The 24,416-nt window shown below is 43.4% G+C and overlaps 9 protein-coding genes across 9 annotated transcripts; 2 read left to right on the top strand and 7 right to left on the bottom strand.

Annotated features, from left to right (window-relative positions):
- Positions 1-112: 112 nt before the first annotated feature.
- On the bottom strand, positions 113-3,857 carry O0I10_007027 (phosphatidylserine decarboxylase; the record flags this gene model as incomplete). Its single annotated transcript, XM_058487047.1, has 9 exons — positions 113-151; positions 209-470; positions 529-1,012; positions 1,064-1,193; positions 1,254-1,308; positions 1,366-2,539; positions 2,624-3,062; positions 3,152-3,439; positions 3,576-3,857. The coding sequence occupies 9 exons, from the start codon at positions 3,855-3,857 to the stop codon at positions 113-115; spliced, it is 3,153 nt and encodes a 1,050-aa protein (XP_058342124.1).
- Positions 3,858-4,419: 562 nt separating this feature from the next.
- Positions 4,420-5,909, bottom strand: O0I10_007026 (uncharacterized protein; the record flags this gene model as incomplete). Its single annotated transcript, XM_058487046.1, has 7 exons — positions 4,420-4,463; positions 4,526-4,689; positions 4,759-5,017; positions 5,072-5,154; positions 5,214-5,270; positions 5,321-5,450; positions 5,516-5,909. 7 exons carry the CDS (start codon positions 5,907-5,909, stop codon positions 4,420-4,422), a joined length of 1,131 nt encoding a protein of 376 aa, XP_058342123.1.
- A 1,262-nt stretch (positions 5,910-7,171) lies between these two features.
- Positions 7,172-9,325, top strand: O0I10_007025 (uncharacterized protein; the record flags this gene model as incomplete). Its single annotated transcript, XM_058487045.1, has 11 exons — positions 7,172-7,305; positions 7,377-7,439; positions 7,514-7,687; positions 7,754-7,845; positions 7,914-7,932; positions 8,000-8,149; positions 8,217-8,350; positions 8,416-8,661; positions 8,726-8,862; positions 8,923-8,966; positions 9,028-9,325. 11 exons carry the CDS (start codon positions 7,172-7,174, stop codon positions 9,323-9,325), a joined length of 1,491 nt encoding a protein of 496 aa, XP_058342122.1.
- Positions 9,326-9,546: 221 nt separating this feature from the next.
- O0I10_007024 (uncharacterized protein) lies at positions 9,547-11,055 on the bottom strand (the record flags this gene model as incomplete). Its single annotated transcript, XM_058487044.1, has 8 exons — positions 9,547-9,701; positions 9,758-9,817; positions 9,874-9,957; positions 10,017-10,070; positions 10,125-10,229; positions 10,286-10,375; positions 10,438-10,477; positions 10,537-11,055. The coding sequence occupies 8 exons, from the start codon at positions 11,053-11,055 to the stop codon at positions 9,547-9,549; spliced, it is 1,107 nt and encodes a 368-aa protein (XP_058342121.1).
- Positions 11,056-12,396: 1,341 nt separating this feature from the next.
- O0I10_007023 (uncharacterized protein) lies at positions 12,397-13,006 on the top strand (the record flags this gene model as incomplete). The annotated part of the gene is made up of 2 exons (XM_058487043.1): positions 12,397-12,442; positions 12,510-13,006. The coding sequence occupies 2 exons, from the start codon at positions 12,397-12,399 to the stop codon at positions 13,004-13,006; spliced, it is 543 nt and encodes a 180-aa protein (XP_058342120.1).
- A 1,067-nt stretch (positions 13,007-14,073) lies between these two features.
- Positions 14,074-14,418, bottom strand: O0I10_007022 (uncharacterized protein; the record flags this gene model as incomplete). Its single annotated transcript, XM_058487042.1, has 1 exon — positions 14,074-14,418. The coding sequence occupies one exon, from the start codon at positions 14,416-14,418 to the stop codon at positions 14,074-14,076; it is 345 nt and encodes a 114-aa protein (XP_058342119.1).
- Positions 14,419-17,828: 3,410 nt separating this feature from the next.
- On the bottom strand, positions 17,829-20,457 carry O0I10_007021 (uncharacterized protein; the record flags this gene model as incomplete). Its single annotated transcript, XM_058487041.1, has 13 exons — positions 17,829-18,118; positions 18,176-18,362; positions 18,461-18,576; positions 18,640-18,701; positions 18,765-18,795; positions 18,858-18,949; positions 19,017-19,033; positions 19,142-19,378; positions 19,433-19,590; positions 19,654-19,846; positions 19,912-20,084; positions 20,145-20,265; positions 20,335-20,457. 13 exons carry the CDS (start codon positions 20,455-20,457, stop codon positions 17,829-17,831), a joined length of 1,800 nt encoding a protein of 599 aa, XP_058342118.1.
- A 366-nt stretch (positions 20,458-20,823) lies between these two features.
- O0I10_007020 (uncharacterized protein) lies at positions 20,824-22,196 on the bottom strand (the record flags this gene model as incomplete). Its single annotated transcript, XM_058487040.1, has 2 exons — positions 20,824-20,994; positions 21,063-22,196. 2 exons carry the CDS (start codon positions 22,194-22,196, stop codon positions 20,824-20,826), a joined length of 1,305 nt encoding a protein of 434 aa, XP_058342117.1.
- Positions 22,197-22,590: 394 nt separating this feature from the next.
- On the bottom strand, positions 22,591-24,096 carry O0I10_007019 (S-adenosylmethionine decarboxylase proenzyme; the record flags this gene model as incomplete). The annotated part of the gene is made up of 3 exons (XM_058487039.1): positions 22,591-23,357; positions 23,432-23,658; positions 23,726-24,096. The coding sequence occupies 3 exons, from the start codon at positions 24,094-24,096 to the stop codon at positions 22,591-22,593; spliced, it is 1,365 nt and encodes a 454-aa protein (XP_058342116.1).
- Positions 24,097-24,416: the final 320 nt, after the last annotated feature.

Below are 24,416 nucleotides of genomic sequence, written 5' to 3'. Positions count from 1 at the left end.
CGCATTCAACCATCAAAATTGATACAATGAAGAATTCTAACTAGTAAGGTTGTTTTAATATTATCGTAAGATGAATGTGCGTGTGTGTGTTGTGGGTATGGAGTAAAGTACATCATTGGGGTCGATGACCAATTCGGTGACCAACACGGACCTAATACAACATACGTGTTAATAGAGTTGTATGTGTGTGAATAAAAACAAGCATTACCAGTGTTTCAATTGTCTTTTCCGAGTTGTCGACCAAGTCTTGATCAAAAGTAAGGGTATCTTTCTGCCATAGAACCACGATCGTACTGCCACCAAAGGCAAAGTAGCCAAGTTCATCTGCACGGTGAAGATACGTTCCCTCGTCTGCTGTGAGGCAAATCGAGCCTACCATCATGGCACCGATACACACAACAGCCACCTTGCCAAATGCCTCGGATTCAAACATGACCACATCACGTGCGTTTTCACCATACACATCGAGTCTGCATCAACCAACATTATTAGCATGGATCCAAAGATTCGTAAACTTTAAGTACTTACGTGGTACGAATAGCCATGGGATTGACAGTATAATATTGGCCAGCAATTTTGGTTATTTCAGTGATGCGGCCGTCCACAGGTGAGTGGAAACGATGATAATCCTGAGGAGCTAATCGGAAGATTGCCAAAGATCCACCATCAAACAAGGCAGCCTTGTCGGGATCACCCAATAATTTCTCAATAGTAAAGTCAACACCCTTAATCCAAAGTCGTGTGGCGTCCGAGATAGTGGGGAATGCCATCATGCGACAATCAGCTGCACTCACAGCCACTGTTGGATCATCAGGGCATTCGCATGGGCGAGCATTTGGCTTAAGCTTGCGGTAAAAGAACTCGTTGAAAGACTTGAAGCTATCAATTGGGTCGAGCACCTCACTCATATCAAGGTTGTGGAACTTGATAAATGGCGCAATTTCACGCACGGATTGAGGAGAATCGTAACGGCGACCTTGTCTATACGTCATGTTGGAAAGAATGCGTTGGGCTATCCTATAGATTAGCAATACATTCATCAGGATTTGAGATAGATGCTTACCGGTCTTGGATTGGATACCCGTCTTCATTCCTTTGTACATGATGCGCATACCAAGTCGTACATAAACACTCATTCGCTCTTCAATCAATTGGCCTGTCATACGATCTTGCACAATGATGTTTGCATTGTCCTTGAGAAGAATGGCATGCATATTAGACCATGATCAAAACAAGCATAACAAAGTACTTACACTTCCAGGCTTGTATGTACCATAGCCAACCTTGCTTACAAGCTTGACAAACCATCTAAAAGACAAGGTTGATTAAATCACCGTCACCGATGCCGAATGTGGTTATTGTTACCTTCGCTGAGCATAGGCCTCCGTAACAAAGTTGCCCATTAAAAAGTGATCAACGGCAGTCCAATCGTGTGAAGCACATGTTGCTACGTGCGTGACGATATCCATTTGTGCTCGTTTCGATACAAAAGGTCGATGGCATATGGGGCATTCGGCGAGTCGAATCACCTTTTCATTTGCTTGTGGCAACAATCCAGCATCATTATCCTCTTCCTTGTTAGTGAGATCTGATAATGACTCCTTGAGCTCGGGTTGGAATTGGCGGGCTTCAAGCAATACATCATCTGCTGCATCATCAGAGACACCTGAAGAGCTGGAGCCTGGATAAGAGTCGTCCAATACATCGTTGCCATAATCCTCATCCGAGTTCAATAGCTCATCTTCGTCCATTTCATCTTCATCCATCATATAAATCTCCTCATCGCTACTGCAAGCATCGTCTCCCGAAAAGAGTGCCTCGTCTTCTTGATCATCATTATCTTCATCATCCGCTTCACCCAATTGGGTCTCTTCCATGGCAGTAGTGAGCGAACGGCGTCGATGATCCTTATCAGTGGAGGACATGAAATTCTCAATGCTGCTGATAAATTCATCGATTGTCAAGCTTTCAGTTTCTGGATCTTTGCCATGATCCTTCCAAAACGAGTTCAACGTCGCATCTGAAATGGTGGATCCCAAGCTTTCCAAAAGTGAAACGATTTCAAGGCGATCAATACGACCATCCGCCGAGATACCAGATGCATTGGCAAGCGTTGTCCAAAACATTTTGCGAATCGTGCTGTAGGGAACAAACTTGGCGCGGAAAGTGAGAGTAGGATGATGGCTATCACCCCAATGTCCTTTGTTGACCATCTCCAAGTCGACCTTGTGCATCTCCATGACAGCTTCAATGGCATCCACAGGCGTGTGCTGATTCGTCATATCGATAGCGTGTGGTTGTTTCTTGATAATGTCCATGATGGGGACCTCCGCCCAAGCCACGTGATCATTCTTTGTGAATTTATCCTTGTCGTACACGGCAAATTTGATGCTGTAGCGTGTCTCATTCGCACGCACATGAAACATGAGCTTTTCATTCCAATCAGGATTGAGATTGTGACGAACTGAGCTTGTGCGGAAAGTGGTTTTGCCATAAGAGATGACGACAAATGGATCCATGTCAAACCCTGTACGAGTCACTAGTGAAGAAGAAATGTCAAAAATGTCACTTGATGTTTTTTTTTGGGACATGAGACATGCAAGGGGGGTGTCCATCAACTTACTATTTCTTTCAGGTGGCAAATCTCTTGCATTCATGACTTCAATGTATACAGCGCCAAAGACATCAGAGTAAAATTGAGCCACATCATTGCTTTGGCGACGACCCCGTCTACGAATCTTGCGTTGCTGGCCTGGTGCCTTGCGCTTGGTCAAACGACGGAGTCGGTGTTTGCGTTGGCCACGATTGTGATCTGAAGGCAAGGAAGAAGAACTATCACCCTGAGAGTCTCCTGTTGTTGTCGTTGTTGCCTTGGGTTGTTCAAACAAAACGGACCATAGCTCACGTAATTCATCATCACTCAATGGGTCGGTGCCTTGTTCAACCGCAAGACCATATTTGATCTCGAGTTCACCGAGTTCGTCTGCCAACTCCAGTTTGCGTCGCCGCATCTTGTTGAAGTGGGAGCTGGTAGCAGTGCGTGTAATCGGAAACGATTTTGGCTAAAACCCGCATTACATGTGTGTGTCAGCTAAAAGGGGGGTGTAACACAACATCTCCTCGTTTCTCACTCACACACCCACACACATACCTCAGCTTGATCATAAGCAATCGGATCTGTTTCTCCAAAGAGCTCATCAGCTGGCAAACGCACTTGACCAAGATATACAGATTTGAAGCGATCCCTGTCACACACCGAAATAACTAGACCACGCGATAGGAGAAGTCGTAATCTACGACGCGTGCCTCGAGACCGATTACCCGATAGTCGTACATCAAATGTACAATGGTATTCAGGTTCACTCGATTTCTTGACGACATGTGTACGTTGTTGTTGTCCAGCACATCGAACCACAGCAAATGAATTGGGTGCCGTATCCTAGCAACAATAAAGATTTGGTTTTGGTTTTAGAATTACACCCCCTTTTTCATATAAAAATTATCCTATCCGAGATACTGTTGCATATGCACACACATACACACGGACATAGATACACAAGAAAAACTTTATTTACCTCGAATGCATGCAGTTGTCGTCCTCGCAATACTGAAATTCGAAGCACAAGTCGAGGTGCTGTTGTTGTGGTTGCAGTGGTTTGCGTATCCTCGGAAGAACTGTTACTGCTTTCTCGTACACGAATCGACGACACCGAAGAGCCCAACGAATCAGATGAATTGACTCTTGTATGGGATGAACGACTCATGATGCGTCGAAGACTGGTCTTTGAGCGCTGAAAAAGCTTCACATGCTTGCGTTGCTCATTACTGCCATCGACGTCGCTTGTTTCCATGACCATAACGGTTGGCGATCCTTGTTCTTTTTCAATGAATGGGTCTACTACAGTGCTCGAGTGGGGGGTTGAATAAAAGATTCTCGTATGAAAAGAGAAAGAGAGAGCAAAGGAAGCACAAAAAAAGAAAGTGAAAGAGAGGGAAAAAAGACCGTGGAGCGGTTACAGTGGATGCTCCATGCCTTATGTCTTATTGTCCATCAGTGTAGGATCGGGATGTGCTATTACCCAACACCGATAAAGGATGCTTGGCATTTCAGAGCAACGAGGCTTTTGTTGTATATGTCACCCATAGTTTTGGGCTCATTTAGCTCAATAGCGTCATTCCAACGCACACACCACCACATGATACATAAACATTTTCAATCCTAATGATAGCAACACGCACCACCCAATTGTTTGTTCCATCATCCTCGTTATATTAGCGGCATTTGCCCATGCAGGAAGGTGCGATATTATTACGAATTGTGTTATGTGCAATAAATGGGTGAATTTGAAAGAAGAGATGAAGCTCTATTTTATGGTGGAACTATAAGATAGTACATACACACACATGCACGTGTGCACTTCATGCGGCCTGCCATCTGTTCATACATGAGAATGGCGTGTAGTCTGCAGAAATAAAAAGATGAGTATGTGTCACACGTCCGTTCCCTTGGAGATGGTGCACTTACCGAAATTATCCTCTGCGTTGCAATGACATTTCTTTTGTGTGTTTTGGTTTGTAGGGCAATGCATAAAAGGATCATGACGATACCCAATGTCATCGAAAAAGTGAACTTCTGATTTGTTGAGGAACATCCCCACGGCAATCGAGTGTACGGGCGCATCTCCCCATCTAGATTGACATCATCCGGTTACTATTTCAAGTACCTACCACTACCATCACCATCATCATCCATCCTACCTTTCATAAAAGAAACCGCCTGCCTTGTCTAAGTATTCGAAATAGGCTGTGTATTCAGGGCTTCGTAAAAAGTTGAGATCACCGATTTCAAAGTTGCTCCAGAAATGACACAGGTTGTAGCTTTCACCACCATTATCAGAGATAAAGTTGAGCAAGTTGTTGTTGGGGATGTATTCTGGATGTTCCTTCATGAATGCGCGTGTTGTTTCCCACAGCGTTGGGACCGTGCTTTCAAACTCGAGCAACGAAATGGTCCAGCCTTTACAAGACAGCTATTAGTGGATAATTTCGCTTAGCTTATTATGATGCTTACCATATTTCTTGTTGTTTTCTTGCATAAACAAAAAGGGGTCATAGTCGAGATCGCAGTAAAATTCAACACTTGGTTCCACACGCCTATACCATCACCGTAAATAGATCATTCTCCCTCTCCCTTATGACGCCATATCCCTTACCAATAATAGTCGAAGTTTTGCATGAGAGGATGACGATAAAAGAAGCCGCTTTCGAATCTATCTACCAGCATCAATATCATGATTGCCTTGATATAAACCCAAATTACCTGCACATGTGTCGATAGGATACGCTATCACCATAAAGCACACCTTGTTCAGCCATTCGTTGACGGGCTTGATCAGCTTTCTCAACATCGATCCATGGGGGATAACTCCAATGCTCCTTTGGGATGATACCTAATTGCTCCCTGTCAATGAATGCCATATGCTTGTTGCCATGTCACCATCATCACCACACATACCATAATGAGTTTCTGCAGATGTCATACTTGTCGTCAGCTCTCGAAACTCGTCAGTGAAATCCTCATCGTTAAGGAAGACATAAGGATAATTGTATTTGCTGTTGAAACGAGCCTCCAACTGCTGCATAGTCTTGCGAAGTGCATCGAGCTCTGAATTCCTTGTCAAGATGACAAAAGCAGCATTGGCCCGAGTCTTGTTTTGCCATGGAGCCGTTGTGGTAGGTGGCCCTACTGACATTGAGTCGCTCGACGATGACGTCCATGCATTGGATTGAGTTGTTGTTGATGTTGTTCGCTGGAATTGAATGGGGACCGTTTGGAAGATGACAAACAAAAAGACAATGGCTAATGCGATAAGAAGCGGCTTGCGTTGCGTTGATGAAATGACCGGCATACTGCTCCACACACGCACACACAACACAACACGCTCAAGTAGACACCGAGTAGGAGAAGAGAAGAGGTAGAACTCAGGAACAAAGGGAGTAGAAGACGACGATCATCGTTTTGCTGTTGTTCATTATCAGCTCCGGTTGTGCTTCTACTTTTTAATATCATCAACAAGGGCTATTGTCGATCATTCTTGTCACACACATGTTACACTGCAAAGAAGGGATAATGCTATGAATAAAACTTGTCTATTATCATCGAACATGCATATACACAATGATTACCATTACCATGGCTGCACGCACAACACACAAACAAACCCAAGTAGCAATTAAGACTAGGTGCTACAATCTCCTTCTTGTACTACAATACGCAAATCCTGCCAAGCGACCTGTTACCTTTTCGGGGGATCCTTGTCTTAATGCACCTTGGTCACAGCTTGTGCTCAACAATGAACAACACACCGGGAAGCACCGGAACGCACGGATACGCCAAGATCAACGTATAACAACAACAAAGACAGGTCCATTCTTTCTTGATCAATCCCTTCTGCTACTACTTGTCAATATCCCTCCTCCCTCCTCTATTCATTGTATATTTCACCCCTATTTGGCTCCATCATTCAATGACCATTTAGTCATCATTACATGCAATAAAGCCGATATTGTATACCTGTTATTACCTATTTTGTCTCACGTAGAATGACTCATAAACGTGTTCTTTGGTGACTGTGTAGATGTTGAAAGTGTATTCAATGCTGGGGTTGCAAGAACGCCGAGAAGATTCGATACGTTGAAAATGCATGCTTGATCTCGTGACATGTATGTGTAGGTGACGTGCTCTTCACTCCAAGCATTTAGACATGGCCACATGCTGCTGCGGGAATACTCGGTAATTTTCTCAACCACTGATGATCTGCGTGAGGCCAATGAACGTAGCTTATATGGATGGATGGTGTTATAGGTGAGCCACATGAGCTTTTCAAGCACATACATGGAAAGCATCACCTGATGGATTGGATGAAATAGCTTCTTCTTACACCCTATAATGCAGGAAGCCTATCTTTTCGACCTTCAAACGCAAATGTGATCTCTGGAAAAAGTTTCTTCAAGATGATGCTGGATCAAGAAAGATTGTGTAACGGCTGGTCCCGTCCAGATCCGAATACAATGCAGTTGTTTAAAAACTTGGATACAAAAGCAAAGCATGCATTTTTGATCTGCCATTTGGTGCATACAAAAGAACAGCGTAACCATGTTATCGAAAACAATGACACGTACTCCTGAAGACGTTAAAACACAGCATGATGATGCTGAGCAAATCTCTATGGATGGTTCCACTCCCATGGCTACCGAGGCAGGTGACAAGGAACGGCGGGCAATGGTGGAAAAGAAATTACTTCGGTAAGTGACAGGGCGTCCCATTTTCTTATGCTATTCGTCTCATTCAATGCTTACTTTGTCTGTTTAAAAAGGAAAATGGACATTCGAATCATTATTCCCATGTCCACCTTATCGTTTTTGATCTTCCTTGACAGGCAAGTGCTCCCTCTACTACACTTGTCGTATACGTGAGCTTAGTATATATCATCGTATCTAATCTTTACCACAGAGCTATCATCTCCAATGCCAAACTAGGTGGTATCATTGAAGATTTAAATTTAACACCCACCGAATTTAGCTGGACCTTGTCCATTCTTTACTTTGGCTACTTTCTTTTTGACATCCCTTCCAACATTGTGCTACGAAAATGGGTAGCATCATATTGGCTGTCACTGCTGACCTTGTAAGCTGCAATGTTCAGGTGACCCATAGCATAGTAGCATCTCATACAAAACGCTTTCCTCAATAGGTTTTGTGGCATTGTCACCATGTGTATGGCGTCATGCACCAGCTTTGCAGGCTTAATGGTGACCCGATTTTTGCTTGGGGCAATCCAAACGGGTACGTTTATATCATGTATGAAAGAGGGTTCCTTGCTCATTCAATTGTATTCTATGTATGGGTGATAGGATTCATTTCTGGTGGCCTGTAAGTACCTATGATTATCCTCTTACACTGTAAATGCCTTTTTGTGATTAAACATGTGAGTTCATAGATACTTCCTTTCGATTTGGTATACTCGAGATGAATACGGAAAGCGAGCATCGCACTTTATGGGATGGGCTACTATCTCAGGTGCTTCAAGTGGTCTTATTGCGTATGGCATCTCAATGATCCCCACCAATCGGCTAAACACCTGGCAATGGTATGGGACCTTTATCTTTACTCGAGCTGGTATCAATCATACAGAATCCATGTTATTCCTTGTGTAGGCTGTTTTTGATCGAAGGTGTGCCAACAGTGCTGGTGTCGTGCTTCACGTTATGGTATATTCCGGTTAAGCCAGAGACTGCCAAATTCATGACCGAGGAAGAGCGCATTGTTGAGATGGAACGCCTAGCTATAGGTAATCCAATAATAATGCTCATCATGCAAAAGCCATCATCATCCTTACTCACACGTCATGGGTAGATCAAAACATCACAATCGATCAATCTTGGTCTTGGGATATCGCAGCAACGGTTGCCAAGGATTGGAAAACTTACATGTATACCATCATTTGCCTATTCAGCACCATTGCCCTGCAGGGCGTAACCTTGACATTACCTAGCATTGTTGCTGGGATGGGTGCATGGACCACTGTAGAGTCGCAAGCATTGACAACACCGCCCTACGTTATGGCATTCATCGGTACCCTGATTGTTGGCTGGACGTCAGGTATACACATCCCACGCCAAATTTGCTTAAAGATGCTAATAGCAATGATGATTACCATACGTAGATCGTTTCTATGATCGCTCCTTACATCTTATTGTCACTAGTCTTATCGGCATACTTGGATATTTACTGCTCATGTTCATCGATGAATCGTTAGTGGGCGTACGCTATTTTGCCGTTTGCTTGTGCACGATCGCCACTGTAAGACTTTGCTATTAGAGGTGTTTTTTACATTCCATATACTAACAACAACCAAAAAAGTATGCGAATACCACCATCAAGTTCTCATGGTTTGAGAATAACTTGTAAGTGGATGATGTTTATAGATACAACCCTTGGCTTCAATGACTCATTTCCTTTTAAAAGCTCGGGTCTCACACGTCGCGCCATTGCCAGTGCGACTATCCTTTCGATAAGCAACATAGGAGGCGTAGTGGGGAGCTTTATTTACTATGATCCACCATTTTACTTTGCAGGCAATACCATCACTTTTTGCTGCTTTACAGCACATGCCATTACGGTCGTCATTATGCGTATCTTATTAGCTCGTGAGAACAAACGCCGTGCCGAAATGAGTCCCGAACAAAGACAAGAGGAAATTACCAAGCACGGTGGCGAATCCTTTGCAGGCGACCGACACCCTGATTTCCGATACGTTCTCTAGTAATCGATTTTCCGTATACTTAGATACATCTCCTCACCCAAACCTTATATTGCATCATTGTCATAAACGCTTTTTTTTATACAGGAATGAATGAATGAATGTGATGATGAAGGATCATATAGAGGGGGGAAAGTACAATGAAATGAGATGTGGGGGAAAAAGAGCAGGTATACCATTTTTCTTTGTTGTGCTAAAAATGAGTTGTGGGTGGATTGGGTTGTTCAACATTGCTGTACCCGAAAAGAGGATCTTCTTCGTTTCTTCCATGGTCGTTTTGATGGCCGCATAGGTCCTTTGCGCTTTTTCAAAATCTTCATCACTCTTTCTGATACTGGTATCGCTGCCTTTTGCTTCGGCCATCGTTGACGGGAAGATGCTGTGAACCAATTATGTAAGTATTTGATTTCATAGCCAATAACAACAAACGCATACCGTTTCTTTGGTTGTGCGGAGTCATGTGAGTTTGTGCACGTGATCTTGTTGATAGTGAGTCTAAAGAGGGATGATGAGCAATCAAGGAACAAGAGACATCTCGCTCAAAGACTCACTTGTAGTAGCAGGAATCGAGGACTTGGTATTCTTTTTCACCACCCACTTGTCAGACGCTTTAATTGACGTAAAGAGAGGATCATCTAGACATTCGTTGTGAGCATTGCATGATGTACCACGTTCCTGAGCATCATGTACGTACCTGAGGATCCTGATGATAACCCAATGTGATGATACGATGATGACTTTTTCAAGCCTGATGAAGTGTTATTGCCATGCTATGAAATCGCTTTACCCGTAGATCACTTACCATAGTTGTTTGATGATGGTAATTCAGCCAATGGTCCACGCTTGTTGTTTGTCACTTGTATTTCTGATAGTGGGGTGGAACCCTCCTCGATATTATCTTGTATTACTATATAGTGGCACGTTGAGAACATTGACTCCTAGTTGAGTGAGATGAGGACTTACATTCCGACAACTCGTGATCAGGTGGCAGTAAAGGGATCCCATCATTGTCATCATTTGGCTCCTTTTCTGATGATTCATCGCTACAAGAATCTGGTGATTGATTCATGTCAATATTACCATGTCAAGCATACCATGTCCATGATATCATTTACCAATTGGAACAATAACTTCAACATCCAAAAGCCGGAGGTCCTAGAGAAAAGAGAGTAATCAATACACACGTTGAAACGTATATCCTTGCTCACATGTACCTTTCGATGAATCACTTTATAGCTTTTATCACGCTGATCTTCCTTCTTCTCTTGTTGATCCTCATTGTTCTTATGCTGCTGATGATGATCTTCATTGTCTTCATATGATGGTTCTGGTGTGGAGTCGTTGTCATGGTCAATCGTTGCTTCCCGCGTCGGATGATTGTTCGTGATAGGTAGAAATGAATGCGTCTTCAAATACTCGTCGTCCGTATCCACCACTTGTTTGAGCCTGTCAGCAAAGTTCACGCGAGGACTAGGGCGATCAGGCGTGTTGAAATGTGTCCGTAAACGATTGGCAGTGGATGGTGTTCCTATAATGACAGGCGACGGGGGCTTCATGTGGATTGGTGTGTCGTTGTTTGACATTGCTGTTGGAGAGATCCATAGCTCAGAACTGGGATCTGGAATGATATCAACGTCGTCAATGTGAACAGGCTTCGCTGATGGCCGTATACGAAGTCGTCGACGCGCATTTGTGCGTGGTGTCATTGGTGAAGCGACCTGGTGGTCTTCCATAGCGTTGTTGTGGAGGAGAGAAGGTGCAATAAAGACCACATTTTCCCAAAATTCGCTTTAGAGAAGACCGTTTGCTTGACAATCAAATTGGGCTTCTTGTGTTGGTAGTTTGCAGCACAATCAATGTCATCTACCCCATGCGTATACTGCATCCTTATATGAAGATATTGGCTACACTGTACCTGAACCACTCCAATGTTGACCCACTGCTTCTTTGCTGCTGACAACCATTACATTTCGTCATGTAAAATAGGTTGCCGTGGTTATGAATTATGTGTTGAGATATGGATGATGGGATGCTTTAGCCTTTACTTCAGTCCCTTTTGCATTAAATCAGTATAAACCTTACGGTGCTACTCACACTGATCATTGAGCGATGATATTACATGATCGATATTGATACATCGGTTTTTCAACGGACTGCTAAAATGCACTCTAATAATTGTTCAAGATACTCTGATGATATTACATCTGCTACATGACATCGTAAGGACTTGTTCAAAACCAATTACAAGGTTTGGCGTTCAAAGGCTTTATGCATAAATCTTGCATTGGTTGGCTGCGGTCCGGTTGTGCAGCGGTACTACTACTCTTAGATTTGAACTGCATCCTTTTTCGACTTTCCGGCCATGCATGCAAGAGCGGAATGATGCCCATCTTTCGAGAAATGATATCCTAAGGGCGCGAGATTATTGAGCAATCCATCACAAAGAATGATTATGACATGTCCATTCTATTTGGCGTCTGCTTTTGTTAATAGTGGATTATCTATTACATTGTATGTGCTTTTACACCGGAATGTGGAATTTGTGCCAGTAGATAATCACACAACCGGGCCTTGCCTGCAAGGAGCCGGATGGTGCATTATACGTTGAAATCTATAAGGAGGGATATGTGCAGTGCATAGTGAGTAAGCGCTGATGGGCTGAACTCAAGGAGTCTTCGTGCGTCTGACATACCTCCGTAAGGGACGGCTATAGGAGTTGATAGGCGAAGGAGGAGGGTGGCAGGCCATGTTCGTGAACAAATAGCCATATACACGTACATTTTTTGATAGTGTTGTATGCTTTCCAAGCTGCGTGAACACGCAAACATTGTCTCATATGATATAGCACAATCATATTGCATGTCTCACCATTGTGAATGTTTGAATGTAGTTGTAAATAAGATTGTATGATGGTGTCAGCTTTCTCTTTCAAAATAAAAGGAACAAGCGATACATGATTGCAACTGATCATGCATATGCACTTGTTGTATGCTCCGTGGACATCATCCTTATAAAAAAAGGGAGCTGATCTGTGATCAAGATTTCACTTAACTCACACATTCTTGTCCACCAATATGAAATTCACCACCATTACAGCTATTGCCGTTGCTTTGACCACTGGTAAGTCGTCATACATCCGAAACAGCATATGAAAAAAGGTGCTCATCACACGTCTTATTATGTGCAGTCAATGCTTTCTCTATTAACCGCCGTGCGACCTCTACATGTGGGGAAGACCTCGACGCTATGGACAACCAATTCGATGTGTTGGATAAGCTTTCAAGATCCTGGACTCCATCTATTGGTGGATATCTAGGAGCTCTAAAAGCGCAACAAGAAGCTAGCAAGTTGCAAAGTATTGTTGTTAGTGCTACAAAGTCATGCCACTATTCAAGCCCTCCTTCGGAAGAAGAGACTGAACATGCTATGCGTCAGCTAGATGATATGATTCCAAGAATGGAATCATATCTGGATCATATTGCTGCGCAGAAAGCTCAATATGATTCGGTGCTTCTCGTCAGCCCACTTGTCAAGAACAATCTAAAAAGCATGCACGCCAAGACAAATGAACTCAAAAAGGTTGTCCTCAACTCTACGCCAGAAGCCCATTACGATAAGATGGCAGGTTATTTCAACCAGATCGATGACGCTTACGGTCGTGTATATGGCGTTTACGGCCACTAGATTATAAACAATAATCAAGCACTTATAGTATTTCCTCAAACCTAATATACAGTACGCAGCTTCAGATTAAAGGCAATATCGCCATTTTACATTCTCCAACGTATGCTACATAAACTATCTTATACGATCCAAATCACAAAAGAGGAATATGAGTTACATACGACGATCTTCATAAGGCCTAATCACCAAAAAGGGAGCAGGTGTGTTATACTATCGAAAGCAGCTTTTGTTCAAGACACAATGAATCAATCATTCCCTTTCTCTTCCTTTCTTTTTCCTTTGTCACAGCATTTACAAGTGGATCCACTCTTAAAATCCTGCGTTAACCTTTCTCTATGACAATGCATCGAATGACCACACACGGCGGCGTCCAACTCAAGAAGAAGTGATCCCTTACACTATAGAAACGTAGCAATTGGTTGGCAACACAGTCTCATATCCACTAAAGTAGCCCTTTAATCTAACATCAATAACAAGAGATACAATGAGGAAAAGTCCAATGAATTGCTGTAATGGGAGATACATCGATATGGGAATGTTCTATATTCCGGGCGTTCATTTTGCAAAGTTGGATGGATGGATGTGAGGTAGCTCTGGATGCGTGATGGCGAATTATGGCGTGTCAAAACATAGAGTTGGATGATGATGATTGCCAGGTTGCACAAAGGATGATGATAGTAGCTGCCATGGTATAGGGCTAAGAGTAGGATAATGCACCAATCGTTCAAACGATGGCGTCAAGCACAACGGCCAAGTTGGCAATGTATACACTCATTTTCCACCCGTTGTAGGTATCCAATTCCTTCCATTCCATGCACCAAGCCAATGTCCATATCCATATGCATATCCACAAGAAGTCGTACGTATTGAGCAAAGTTGTTACGCGTAAATAATGCTGCTTGTATACAATGGCTAGCCGCTGTTGCACGTGAACAAGGCTGCAAGGCAAGTTGCTGCAAATAAAGAACGCTGTGGAAGACGTGGAGTAAAGACCTTGCTAATAGCAGCTGCAGGAATGAGCATTGTACACTTGATTGGCAGAGGAACGTGCAGGAGATTGTGAAGTGTCAAGAGACGCGTGTGTTGTAATAGAGTGACAAGAAGGCTGTGTACACGCCATGGAGTTGCCATTCAGCCAAAGACAATCGGATCAAGACAAGTGTAGGATTGACATGATGAGTTGAAGCAGGACAATCGTTCGTAGGTGGCAGTTGTACTTGAATGGGGCAACAGTTGAGAATGGGAGGAAGAGAAGATAAGGTGGGAGTGGAAGAAGTAGAAATTAAAATGAGTTGAGCTGATGACTTGGATGATACTTCCTTGTTTGAGCGTAACTCAACCAAATCCCCTCGGATCAAGAAAGTTGAATGATGGGCATGCTGGGCTGGGGAAGCACAATCGTTCACACGCATTGGTTTGGGAAACAAAGATAACTGGGAGGAATGGGCTATCAAGCGGCAGTTTACGTATAACTAACCAGATAATTTTTTGTGGTTTTGGATGATGTTCTGTGTTTGAGCGTTTTTCAGTCAAATCTCATCGGATCAAGAAAGTTGAATGATGGGCATGCTGGGCTGGAGCAGGATAATCGTTCGTATGCATTGGATTGGACAACAATGGAGAATGGGAGGACTAAGGTTATTAGCTGGCATTTTGAACTATTCCTAAATAGCGTACAAGAATCATGCATCGCCTGTGCTGAATGACTCAAGTTACACAAACACGCCCTCTGCATCTTTTGCTCTATGATAGTCATACTACTTTACATTAAACAAAGACCACTTCTCATATAGCATCACGCTTACAAACATAAAGGTGCCTGTATCTCCAAACATTACAATCAAACGTGGGGTTTTTATTAGAGCAATGTGCTCGGCTTGGCGAACTGCACCTTGGGTGCAAGTTTCACGATCAAGCTTGCCAATCCCAGATTTCGCAATGTCGCTACCAGCCAAACTGGATCTGGGGGTCGACCTCTTCGACGACGACGACCAAAAAATATTTTTTGGGCTGTTTGCGACATTGAACGCGAAACTTTCACACAAGGTGCTGTTGGCCAAGCCGAGCCCATTGCTCTAATAAAAACCCCACGTTTCATTGTAAAGTTCGGAGATACAGGCGTCTTTATGTTTTCACTATGCTGTAAGCGTGATGGAGTTGCTTTTTCCTAGTGGATGGTGTCGGCTGCATTAACGGAAAGATGAAGAGCTGAGTGAAACCGCACGTGGTGGTTACACAGACACGTCCTTGACAGGTTGCTACACAAATGGGTGATGATGATGATTGCCTTTTGTGAAGGTACGTAAGTAAACAGCATCCAATAATGAAGGTGTGTCAAGGTATGCATCACATTTGCATGTAGAAGAAAGTCGAGCTGCATAACCAATTTGTATATGTAAAAAGATACATATACATATTGAATGAGTCACAACCCTGAAACTCAATGGAGGAATCTCTTCACTTTTTCTCTTCTCATGCTCATCCCACTTCCCACTCCTCCTTATTGTATCACAAAAGCCATGAACTCTTTGCATGACCGATAACCGGACCACCTTTATTATTCCATCTTCGAAGCAATAGTATGTAATCCACAAGCTAGCAACCTCCAACAAGCGTGTAATCAATAAACAATGCTTTATTTCATCTAGCTATCTTGCTATGTACTGTACATTGCCACCACCATCGTCGTAGTCGTCCTCCGTCATCATTCCTACTCGTACTCGTCACCAGTCGTCAATCTCATCCGTCACACCAACATCCAAAAATACACAAGTTGAAAAGAATGGGATCTTGCAGGCTTCCTTTTGAATCTCGTTGTCGTTATCATTGTCATTGTTGTGGATGAGGTGATCATCGTAATCGTCATTGTTGTGAATGTGGTAATCATCGTAATCGTCGTCTCTATAAATAAGAAAGCAAGCAAGTTAGACCATATGATGCCGGGAATGATGACGATTCGGTATACCGTTAGGCGATCCTCTCCAAGGAAGAAAGCAAATCAGAAGGAATTCACAAACCAAATCACCACCATACGAGCAACGTCGAGCGATCCCTTGTTCTTGAGAAAGCACTGCACGAATCACGCAAGGCCAGTTCGATCCATGGCAAGGAAAGACTCACTTACTTAGAGTCCGGGCTCATAGTTGTCTTCATTCATCCTCTCCAAAAGAAAGAATGATCCCCAATCCTTCCAATCATTTCTCGCCTCATGAAAAGAAATCCTCAAAGGAAAGAACGAACCTATCACGAGAAGAGCGTGTTGGTTAAACACATTCACAAGCTGTTCCAAAATCCCCTTTTACCTCAACACAGTGACCATGCTCTTCCAAAGATCCATCGTCATCGACCCATCAACTCAAACGCAGGCCCGTAGAGCCCTGGACGCGTTCCAAGAAGCTTTTCAAGCACACTTGGCTAGTGCAGAGCGACGCAGCCCACTTGATACAGGCTGGGACTTGAACCCAAAGAGATGATGATGCCCCCAAGTTGCATTTGCCTGACCAAAGAAACCTATTTCAATTCATTATTAGCACACACGTACAATAAACACCCTTTCATTGTTTGCTTCACTGCACTTACCTTTTCCATATACACAAAGACCCGTTGTTGTTGGTTACTGGAAACCGAAAACCATGGTGTAGTATAAGTTGAGCCGAAACAAAACGCCAAACCAGCCAACGTCTTGAAACCAAACTTGCCGTCTATACAAGCTGACTCGTCAATGGAACCAGTTCGGCTGCAACATTGGACTCTGAATGTACCTGTTGACACCAAGCGTAGAGTGGGAATAGCAACGAGCAAAAGGAAGCAACAATATCGCCATGGCAACCACCAACCACCAACCACGCTCATTCCTCAGCATTTGGACACACACTCACTCCCTGACAATGCATGTTCAGAACTACATTAATACCTCACAGCCAACAAGAGCACTTTTTTATAATACATTACCTTGATCGAGATGTCATGAATGGGGTAAAGGAAAAGTGGGAGAAAAAGAAGAGAAGCGTTGTCTCAAGTTTAAATCCCCCTACTGCTATTACACTGAGGCCACTCAATTACCCTACACACACCATCCACCCATCATGATCATCACCCTCATGATATTAGACAATAGGTATACGTAAATAAAAGAAATGATGATCCTCACGTATAGCAAAAGGGTGTGTGCCATTTTACACTTTACATGATAATGATGATCCAACAACAGCCATCATTGCCTTAGTAGCAGGTTAGCTCAAATCAAGAAAGTTCAATGATGGGCATGATGGGCTGGTGAATGACAATCGTTCACATGCATTGGATTGGTCAGCAAAGGTGAATGGGGGAAATGGACTATCACCTGGTAATTTATGAGCTATTGATGAAAGGATACAAGTTTTCTTGCATTGACAATGAAGGTCTTACTTCTCAGCTCTGTTACACAAGCAAGTCCTTTTGCGCCTTAGGCTCTATCATGGTTTGACAATGAGCAAAGACTTCTATTCATGTACATCACGCTAATAGAATAGGTAAAACATAAAGGTAGCTGTTTCTCAAAATGTAAGCTTATTGTTGTAGGATCGCAACTCCATAGGTGGAGGTTTAGCCAATCAACAAGAAATCAAAAGTTTACAAACGAAGGATTACTTGTTATCCTGCTTCGTGTTCAATCCTGGTTGCTTTGAAATGGATTATGCGATTGTAGACAAATGTAACAAGCTGCCTTCTTATTCTCTGGTGGTATAAAATTGGCTAAGCTATTGTTGGCTATATAATCCTCAGGGTTCCTTTAAATAGTATGTAAAGAAGAAGGGATGATAATACATGTACAGTATGATGTCTAATCTTTACTTGTCGCTGTCATCGCCAGCCCTCTCTTGGTGGATCTCCTTTCACGTTCCATTTCTAATGACCGACGTTGCTCTTCTTCCTTGACCACGGGTGTAATTCTTGCTCGTGGGATATCCAAATGAGACGCAGCGCGATTCTCAAGTGCAGGACGAGTGGAACTGAGAGGAGTACTTGTGCTGGGGTTATATGGTAACTCAGCCAGGCGCTTCAATCGTAGTCGATAGAGGATGGCATCAATGGTCAATTCGATTTGCAGGTGATTCCTGATAATGGATATTTCTATACCAGTATATGAGAAAGTGGCGTATCAAGAAAAGAAGGAGGGCTTGTACTTACTTGGCCATGTTGCTTGCTCACCACGAATAATAGCTTCAATAACAGATTCATCGGTGGGATTGGATAGCACTTTGAGGAAGTCACCGTAGCCAATGTCGGGTATAATAGTGATATCGCCTGAGTATTTTTGGGACATGATTGATTGGACCTTGTTGAAGAATGAAGGTGCGACACCAAGCTCGGTCAACTTTACAGGTATCAAACTCGGATCAGTATGGCGTCCACAAAGATGGGTTCATGTGTACTGCCCAACAGCCAACAACAAGACCACCAAAAATAACATACTTGTGTACAACGATGCTGCATCTCCATCTTTGCCATGTGCATACAGAAATTGGCTGCCTTGCGCGTTCGTGAGGGTGCACTGGATTTTTGCAAAAACGGAATAACATGGGGATTCACTAAATGTGGTGAAATGGGATGTTTACCATACTGTGGGGCTGAGGTGTCAATAATAGAATTACCTTGACAAACAATGAAGTGGTTGACGTTGAATAGCTCCGATAGCTTATTCATTGGTAAGTCGCTACCATTATGATGTCGATTAGTTTACATCACCGTGAATCATGAATAGCCCTCAATTCCTTACTTGTCTACTGATCCATCGATATAAAGTTGATCTGGTGATGAGAGAGATTATGTCAGTGGGTGGGATAAAGTGCTACCAGTGCTATATATATACCATTCGGGTTCCAAGGGACAATGTTGCCATTCTTGTCTTTCGCATACAGCTTTGATGACCCGTAAAAAACGGGCACAGAGCAGGAGACTGCACTATTAAGAGGTTCCAAGTTAGCTGAGTGCTCTTTTGATGACATGGTTTCACAATCAGAGAACGTACACTGCTGACCAGATAAGCTAAAGCGTGATGAGCGTGTGCAAGGGTAAAAAAGTACGTTTGTTTTAGTGATTCTGTTTTAGGAAATACGAAGCATCCCCCCATCCTCAGCCATAAAGAAAGCTTACCACATCCGGTGCGGTTAAATAGTTTAGCAGACGCGGCATGTCATATACTGTGGATGAGCTCACAGTGATGTTGAGAATCCATCTTGTTCTGTTGAAGGCTTCTTGAAACGTGATGTCACCCAAGTTGCTTCGCATGGCATCTTGCAGGATTTCGGCATCATATAATTGACCTTTGGATAATAATCGATGAATACGCATGATCGGCGTATCCGGTTGGCCTTTCCTCTCGAATACATCCTAAAGAGATGAATATGAGCCATCAATACACAAAGGGTAGTAGCTATTGCTCACCAATTGGATACCGGCTGGATTGAACAAGTGAGGAATCTCTTCATCCGTTTTAGTGCATAACATTGCTGCCATGATACTCCCACTTGAAGCACCTGATATGATACGTGGTAACAGACGAGCACTGTGCAAGCATTTCAATACACCTAGATGATTCAAGCCTATGCAGAGAGCATCGACATTAGCTTATCCATTGTTTCAAATGAGAATATATATATACAAACCTAGAGTACCACCACCACTGAGAAGTAAGGCCGTGCGTCCAAAGCTTTGTCGAATCGTCATGAAAAACTCGTGTTTTGCTCTCAAGCCTAATTCAGGCGAAGGCTCATCACATATCCAATTGAGTTGTCGGACCACCTCTTCAATGTACGATGATATCAATGCCTTGGTCCCAATCCGCGTATGCGAGTAGAGCTATATTGGACATGTATATGCATTAACATCCTCCTTCACAACATACTACTACACCACCTTGTTACCTTTGGATTGCCAATATCTCCTAAGTTTCTACCCAGGCTTGTACGCAAGGCGAAGATCATGGCTGATTGACTCTGTGTGGTCTCACGAACGCGTTGTAATTGATGAAGTCGAGTCTGAACCAATTCCCAATCATAGTCTGGAGAACGTGGATCCTGCTTCCAGGCATCAAGACCTGCATGTCATTGCATAGTTTAGCATGCATCCTCCCTTCATGTCATATGTTGTGATCTACCTTCAAGATCATCCAGCAAAGAAGCTGCTTCAGCCCACTGCTCATAGTTGGTCGCCACTTGCAAAAGATGATTGTAATACGCTTTTGGATTCGAAGGACCAAATAGGTGGTGATACAATTTCTGCAACAAAGAACACAGTGAGTGAAACGTTGTAAGAGCTGGTTGGGTGAATGACAGCAAGTACTTTACATTGGACCAGAATGAGGACACGTCGCATGCGATGGCTTTGGCGTTGCTAATGACGGGTGCAGCTGTAGTCGAGATGTTTTCAGGGATCAAGGGCCAGAGTGCATCAGCATAAGTGGAACTCATCGTTTGGAAAGAGAATAAAGAAATCGACTCATGTAAAGTGGCGGAAGAGATTGCCCCTTTTCTTTTTCACGTGTCAATGATCATTCATGCAATTAAGACATTTGCTCACGTCTCACACCGACAATGTTTCTCAGATCATGGCTTGCAACATTAAAACGTGTACATGTTGAATAGAACAAGAAAGGAAATCAGATGAAGGAGGGGAATGACCTAAATTATTTAGATAAAAGGGAAGTAGAGATGATGTGTGTGTGTAATGCATTGATGGTTGTGTGTGTGTGATGCTATGTTTGAGTGTTGTACAAGATATGTGAATGCGGAGGAGGAGGAGGAGGAGGAGGAGAAAGTGGTGATGAAAGAAAGAATTTACAAGGTAGTGGATTTGATCGTTCTCTGGAAACCGTGAATCTTGTCACATTCTTGTTTGAGATTATCGGCTCGTGGCGTGTCCCATTCGCCAGTCATATAAAACTTGCGTGCATATCGCATACACACTTCTTCTCTAAAATTCATATACAGCTTGCGGTTGTATTGACGCTATGATGAACAAGATGTTAGCTCAACGGCTTATACTCAAAAGGAGAAGATTGAGATTTGATATTTACCTCTTTACGACGCGCATCTTCGGGATAGCGATGTGTCTGATGGATAAGGAAATCATTTGGCAAAACCCAGTACTCGATACCAGATAGATAAATCTCGTATAAGCATGCAGCTTTGTTGGCACCGTAACCAATGAATCGCTCCGGACACCATGGTGAGCCTTCTTTTTTGTAAATGATGTAAGGCTCATACGAGAAATCGTATTGAGTGACCTTGTACAAATCATCCGATTCATACCAATGGCTATAGTTGGTAGATCCATGACCCTTGATCCAAGCCTTGTGGAACATATCAATCTTATCATCATTGACGGCATCCTTGAGATCATTTTTGTTGCTAGGGAACGTGCGCCAATCCTCGCCATCTTCTTGCAAGTTGAACTCAAATGCAGGAACCACAAGAGCTGTACGACCTTGGCGTAGCCTGTTCATCCATTCGGGATTGTTGCGAATGGACTTTCTGATATCGGTACAAAGATGAAAGTCGACATCGAGCATCATGATGTAATCAGTGCGTGCAAATAGTTTGGCAACGTTTCGCCACATGTTGAATTGACGATCGTAAATGTCGACAATGAGATGGATGTCAACGTATTGTTGCATGTCTGGGTTGGTCATCCACAGCTCGCGGAGTTCTTGCAATACATGTTCTTTCTCATCATTGTCATTGATATGCACAGCAGCTGAGATGGGACCTTTGTGGTTTGTGGCAAGGCGGGAAAGCACGGAGAATCGATTGCGGGATACAAGCGTGGAAATACTAATGTCTTCTTTATCAAACGTGGCTTTGGCTCGGAGAAAGTATGGCGTCAAAACGGTAGGACCCAATGCATCCGAAAACACCTTTGCCATCAAAAGTTGCTCTGACATGGCTTGTGCACTCTCTTGAGTATGCGACCAAATAACGGTATGATCACCAAAGGATTGCTCAACAGGTGGTGGTGGACGTACAATGAGAGGTTCTTGCTGACGCTGCTGAGGATTGGGTGCTCGCGGTACAATGATCCCGACATCATGGTGGGTACCTTCGTAATTGGTATACAAGTATGATACGGTGTACACAATTGATACAACGGCATAGCTAATGAGCAAGTATTTGAACACCTTGGCAGCAGTCTGCGAGAGCTCCAATCTCATAATGGGCCAGAGGTAATTGTGGTGGTATGTAGGGTGAGAGAAAAGAAAAAAAGAAAAGGTAAAGTTGTAAATAAAAACAACAAAATAGACACAGAATCCAAGCCGGATGAAAACAGGTGAGCGGAACGTATGCGAATGAGCATGTTTGGAAAGTCCCGAGGACGAAAAAGAGCAATGTGTTAAAAAAAGAGAGAGACGTGATCCGGTGACTACACGCAAGGGCGGTAGAACCACTAAAAATAGTAAGGTACATGCGATGCTTGCGTCAGGTCACACAAGCAAAGCAGCAAAAGCATTGAGCATGGTCTCTTTGCCACTTTTTCATTTGCCACACCACACCCACTAGCATCTTCCATATATGTGCAATTTTTCTTTATTTCTTTTAGAGCGCTCATTACTTGAGAGTTTTAACGTAATGGCCATAGACCATATCATAACCATCGAACTCGTACAGGATACGATCGGTACGCTTATAGCCTACAGGCATCGAGCCCATAGCATGCACCATATGGCTACGGCTATGTTCCTTATGGTGAGATGAGAAAAAGGTAACGGTGAAGGATGCCGGGTCAAAGATGCGAATGACTTGGCTCACAAGAGTTTCAATTGGGCTTCGCTTTCCACCTGCATGCGATTCCTCTACGGGTATATTGCTTTCGAATGATGCATACGAACATTCAGGCTCTGGAGTGACGTGGATAGTAAAGTAACGATCGCCTTGCAAGCCATTGCTGGAATAGCCACATGGTTCAAACAAAAAGGAATCAATTTGAGCATTTGGATAAAGCGCACCAATGCCAGTGGTCTTGTCAACCCAAGCGCCACCTGTAGTTCCCGATTCGGTTTGGCTTGGATCATGATAAAATCCCTTGGACATGACTTCAGGGTTCAAATGCGTCATGAGAATTTCCACAGTCTGATCGGGGTAAGATTGGCCTGCATGATTGCCAAAAGGTGATGGATTCTCGGTAACAGGTGTTGATTGCCCACTGCTCATGATGGTGCAAGCAACATCACGTGTGCCATCATCATCACTGTTGTTGTCGTTATCAGCCAAAGCAGCAGGACCATCATGATGAAGCACATCATCCGCTGGCTTTGTAAGGTACAAGTACCAATGGTCGCTTGCTACCTTGCCAATAGTGTATGCCGACCCATTGTCTAAAAACAACAACAGCATCCCATATTAGCACACCATGATACAATGAACCCCCTACCAACAATGAACCACTTACCAAAATACTTGTTCAAAAAGTTGACCTCATCATCCCATGATCGATGAGGACCCACTTGACGCTCTGGGAACATGAAAGCCTTGCGTGAATAAAAGATGCGCCATACTTTTTCAAAGTCACAGTATTTTTGGGCCACCTCCAGAATGCGGGGAACAGCAAGAAGCAATGTCGTGGTACCACATGTCTTGAGGATCAATTTGTGAGGATAGACAAACATGGATGATTCACTAAACCCAACAGGGGAAAACATGTCAAACATTGCTTTTACGCCATCCAACCTCATCCGATGTTTACCTTAAAAGATATGCATCAACATGCTTGTTTGAAATGACATTCAAAACGGTGCATTTGACCAATGCCAAGACATCATCCCACACGGCACGAGGTACTACACGGAGACCAGTGTTGTTGGCTTGTGAATGGTTGTGGTGATGTTGTCGATGCCCCCGTGGTGGACTAAAGCGAGCGACGGCTGCGCTTTTATCTTCATCATCATTATAGCTTGAAACGTCGTCATCAGTAGAATGGTATTCATCGAGATCTTGGTGATCAGCGAGAAGTTGAGGAGAAGGAGAAAACCAAATCTCCAACAACTTTTCGGGACCTTCAAAACAGCCTTGTTGTGCAGAGTAGTTGTCACCTTGTGCAGGAGGGAGATCGACCATAATTATCCGGAATGTGTCTATGTCTTGTTACTTTTTGATCTATTGAAGCTTGATGCTGTGTGTATGTGGAACGATATGCGATATTCAATAAGGCGGTGGTGCTGGTGGAATGCGATAATGCATACGAGGTAAAAAAGTGTTGAACTTGTCTTTTAGGGTCGATTGATATTATGGCGGCTTGAAAGGTCTGTAGTTTTGTGCAGGCTTAACAACAACTACTTTGCAGCAACCAAAAGCAGAGTCTCGCTTGAGTAATCCTTGAGCCGGGATGATGGGCAAGTGAAGATTTTTAGGGCTTTGTGTACGTTAGATATAAACCA

The sequence above is a fragment of the Lichtheimia ornata genome (genome assembly GCF_029851405.1).
Source record: "Lichtheimia ornata isolate CBS 291.66 chromosome Unknown scaffold00033, whole genome shotgun sequence".
NCBI classification, from domain to species: domain Eukaryota; kingdom Fungi; phylum Mucoromycota; class Mucoromycetes; order Mucorales; family Lichtheimiaceae; genus Lichtheimia; species Lichtheimia ornata.
Note: the sequence above shows the minus strand (reverse complement) of the source record. Positions and strands in the feature narration are given on the sequence as shown.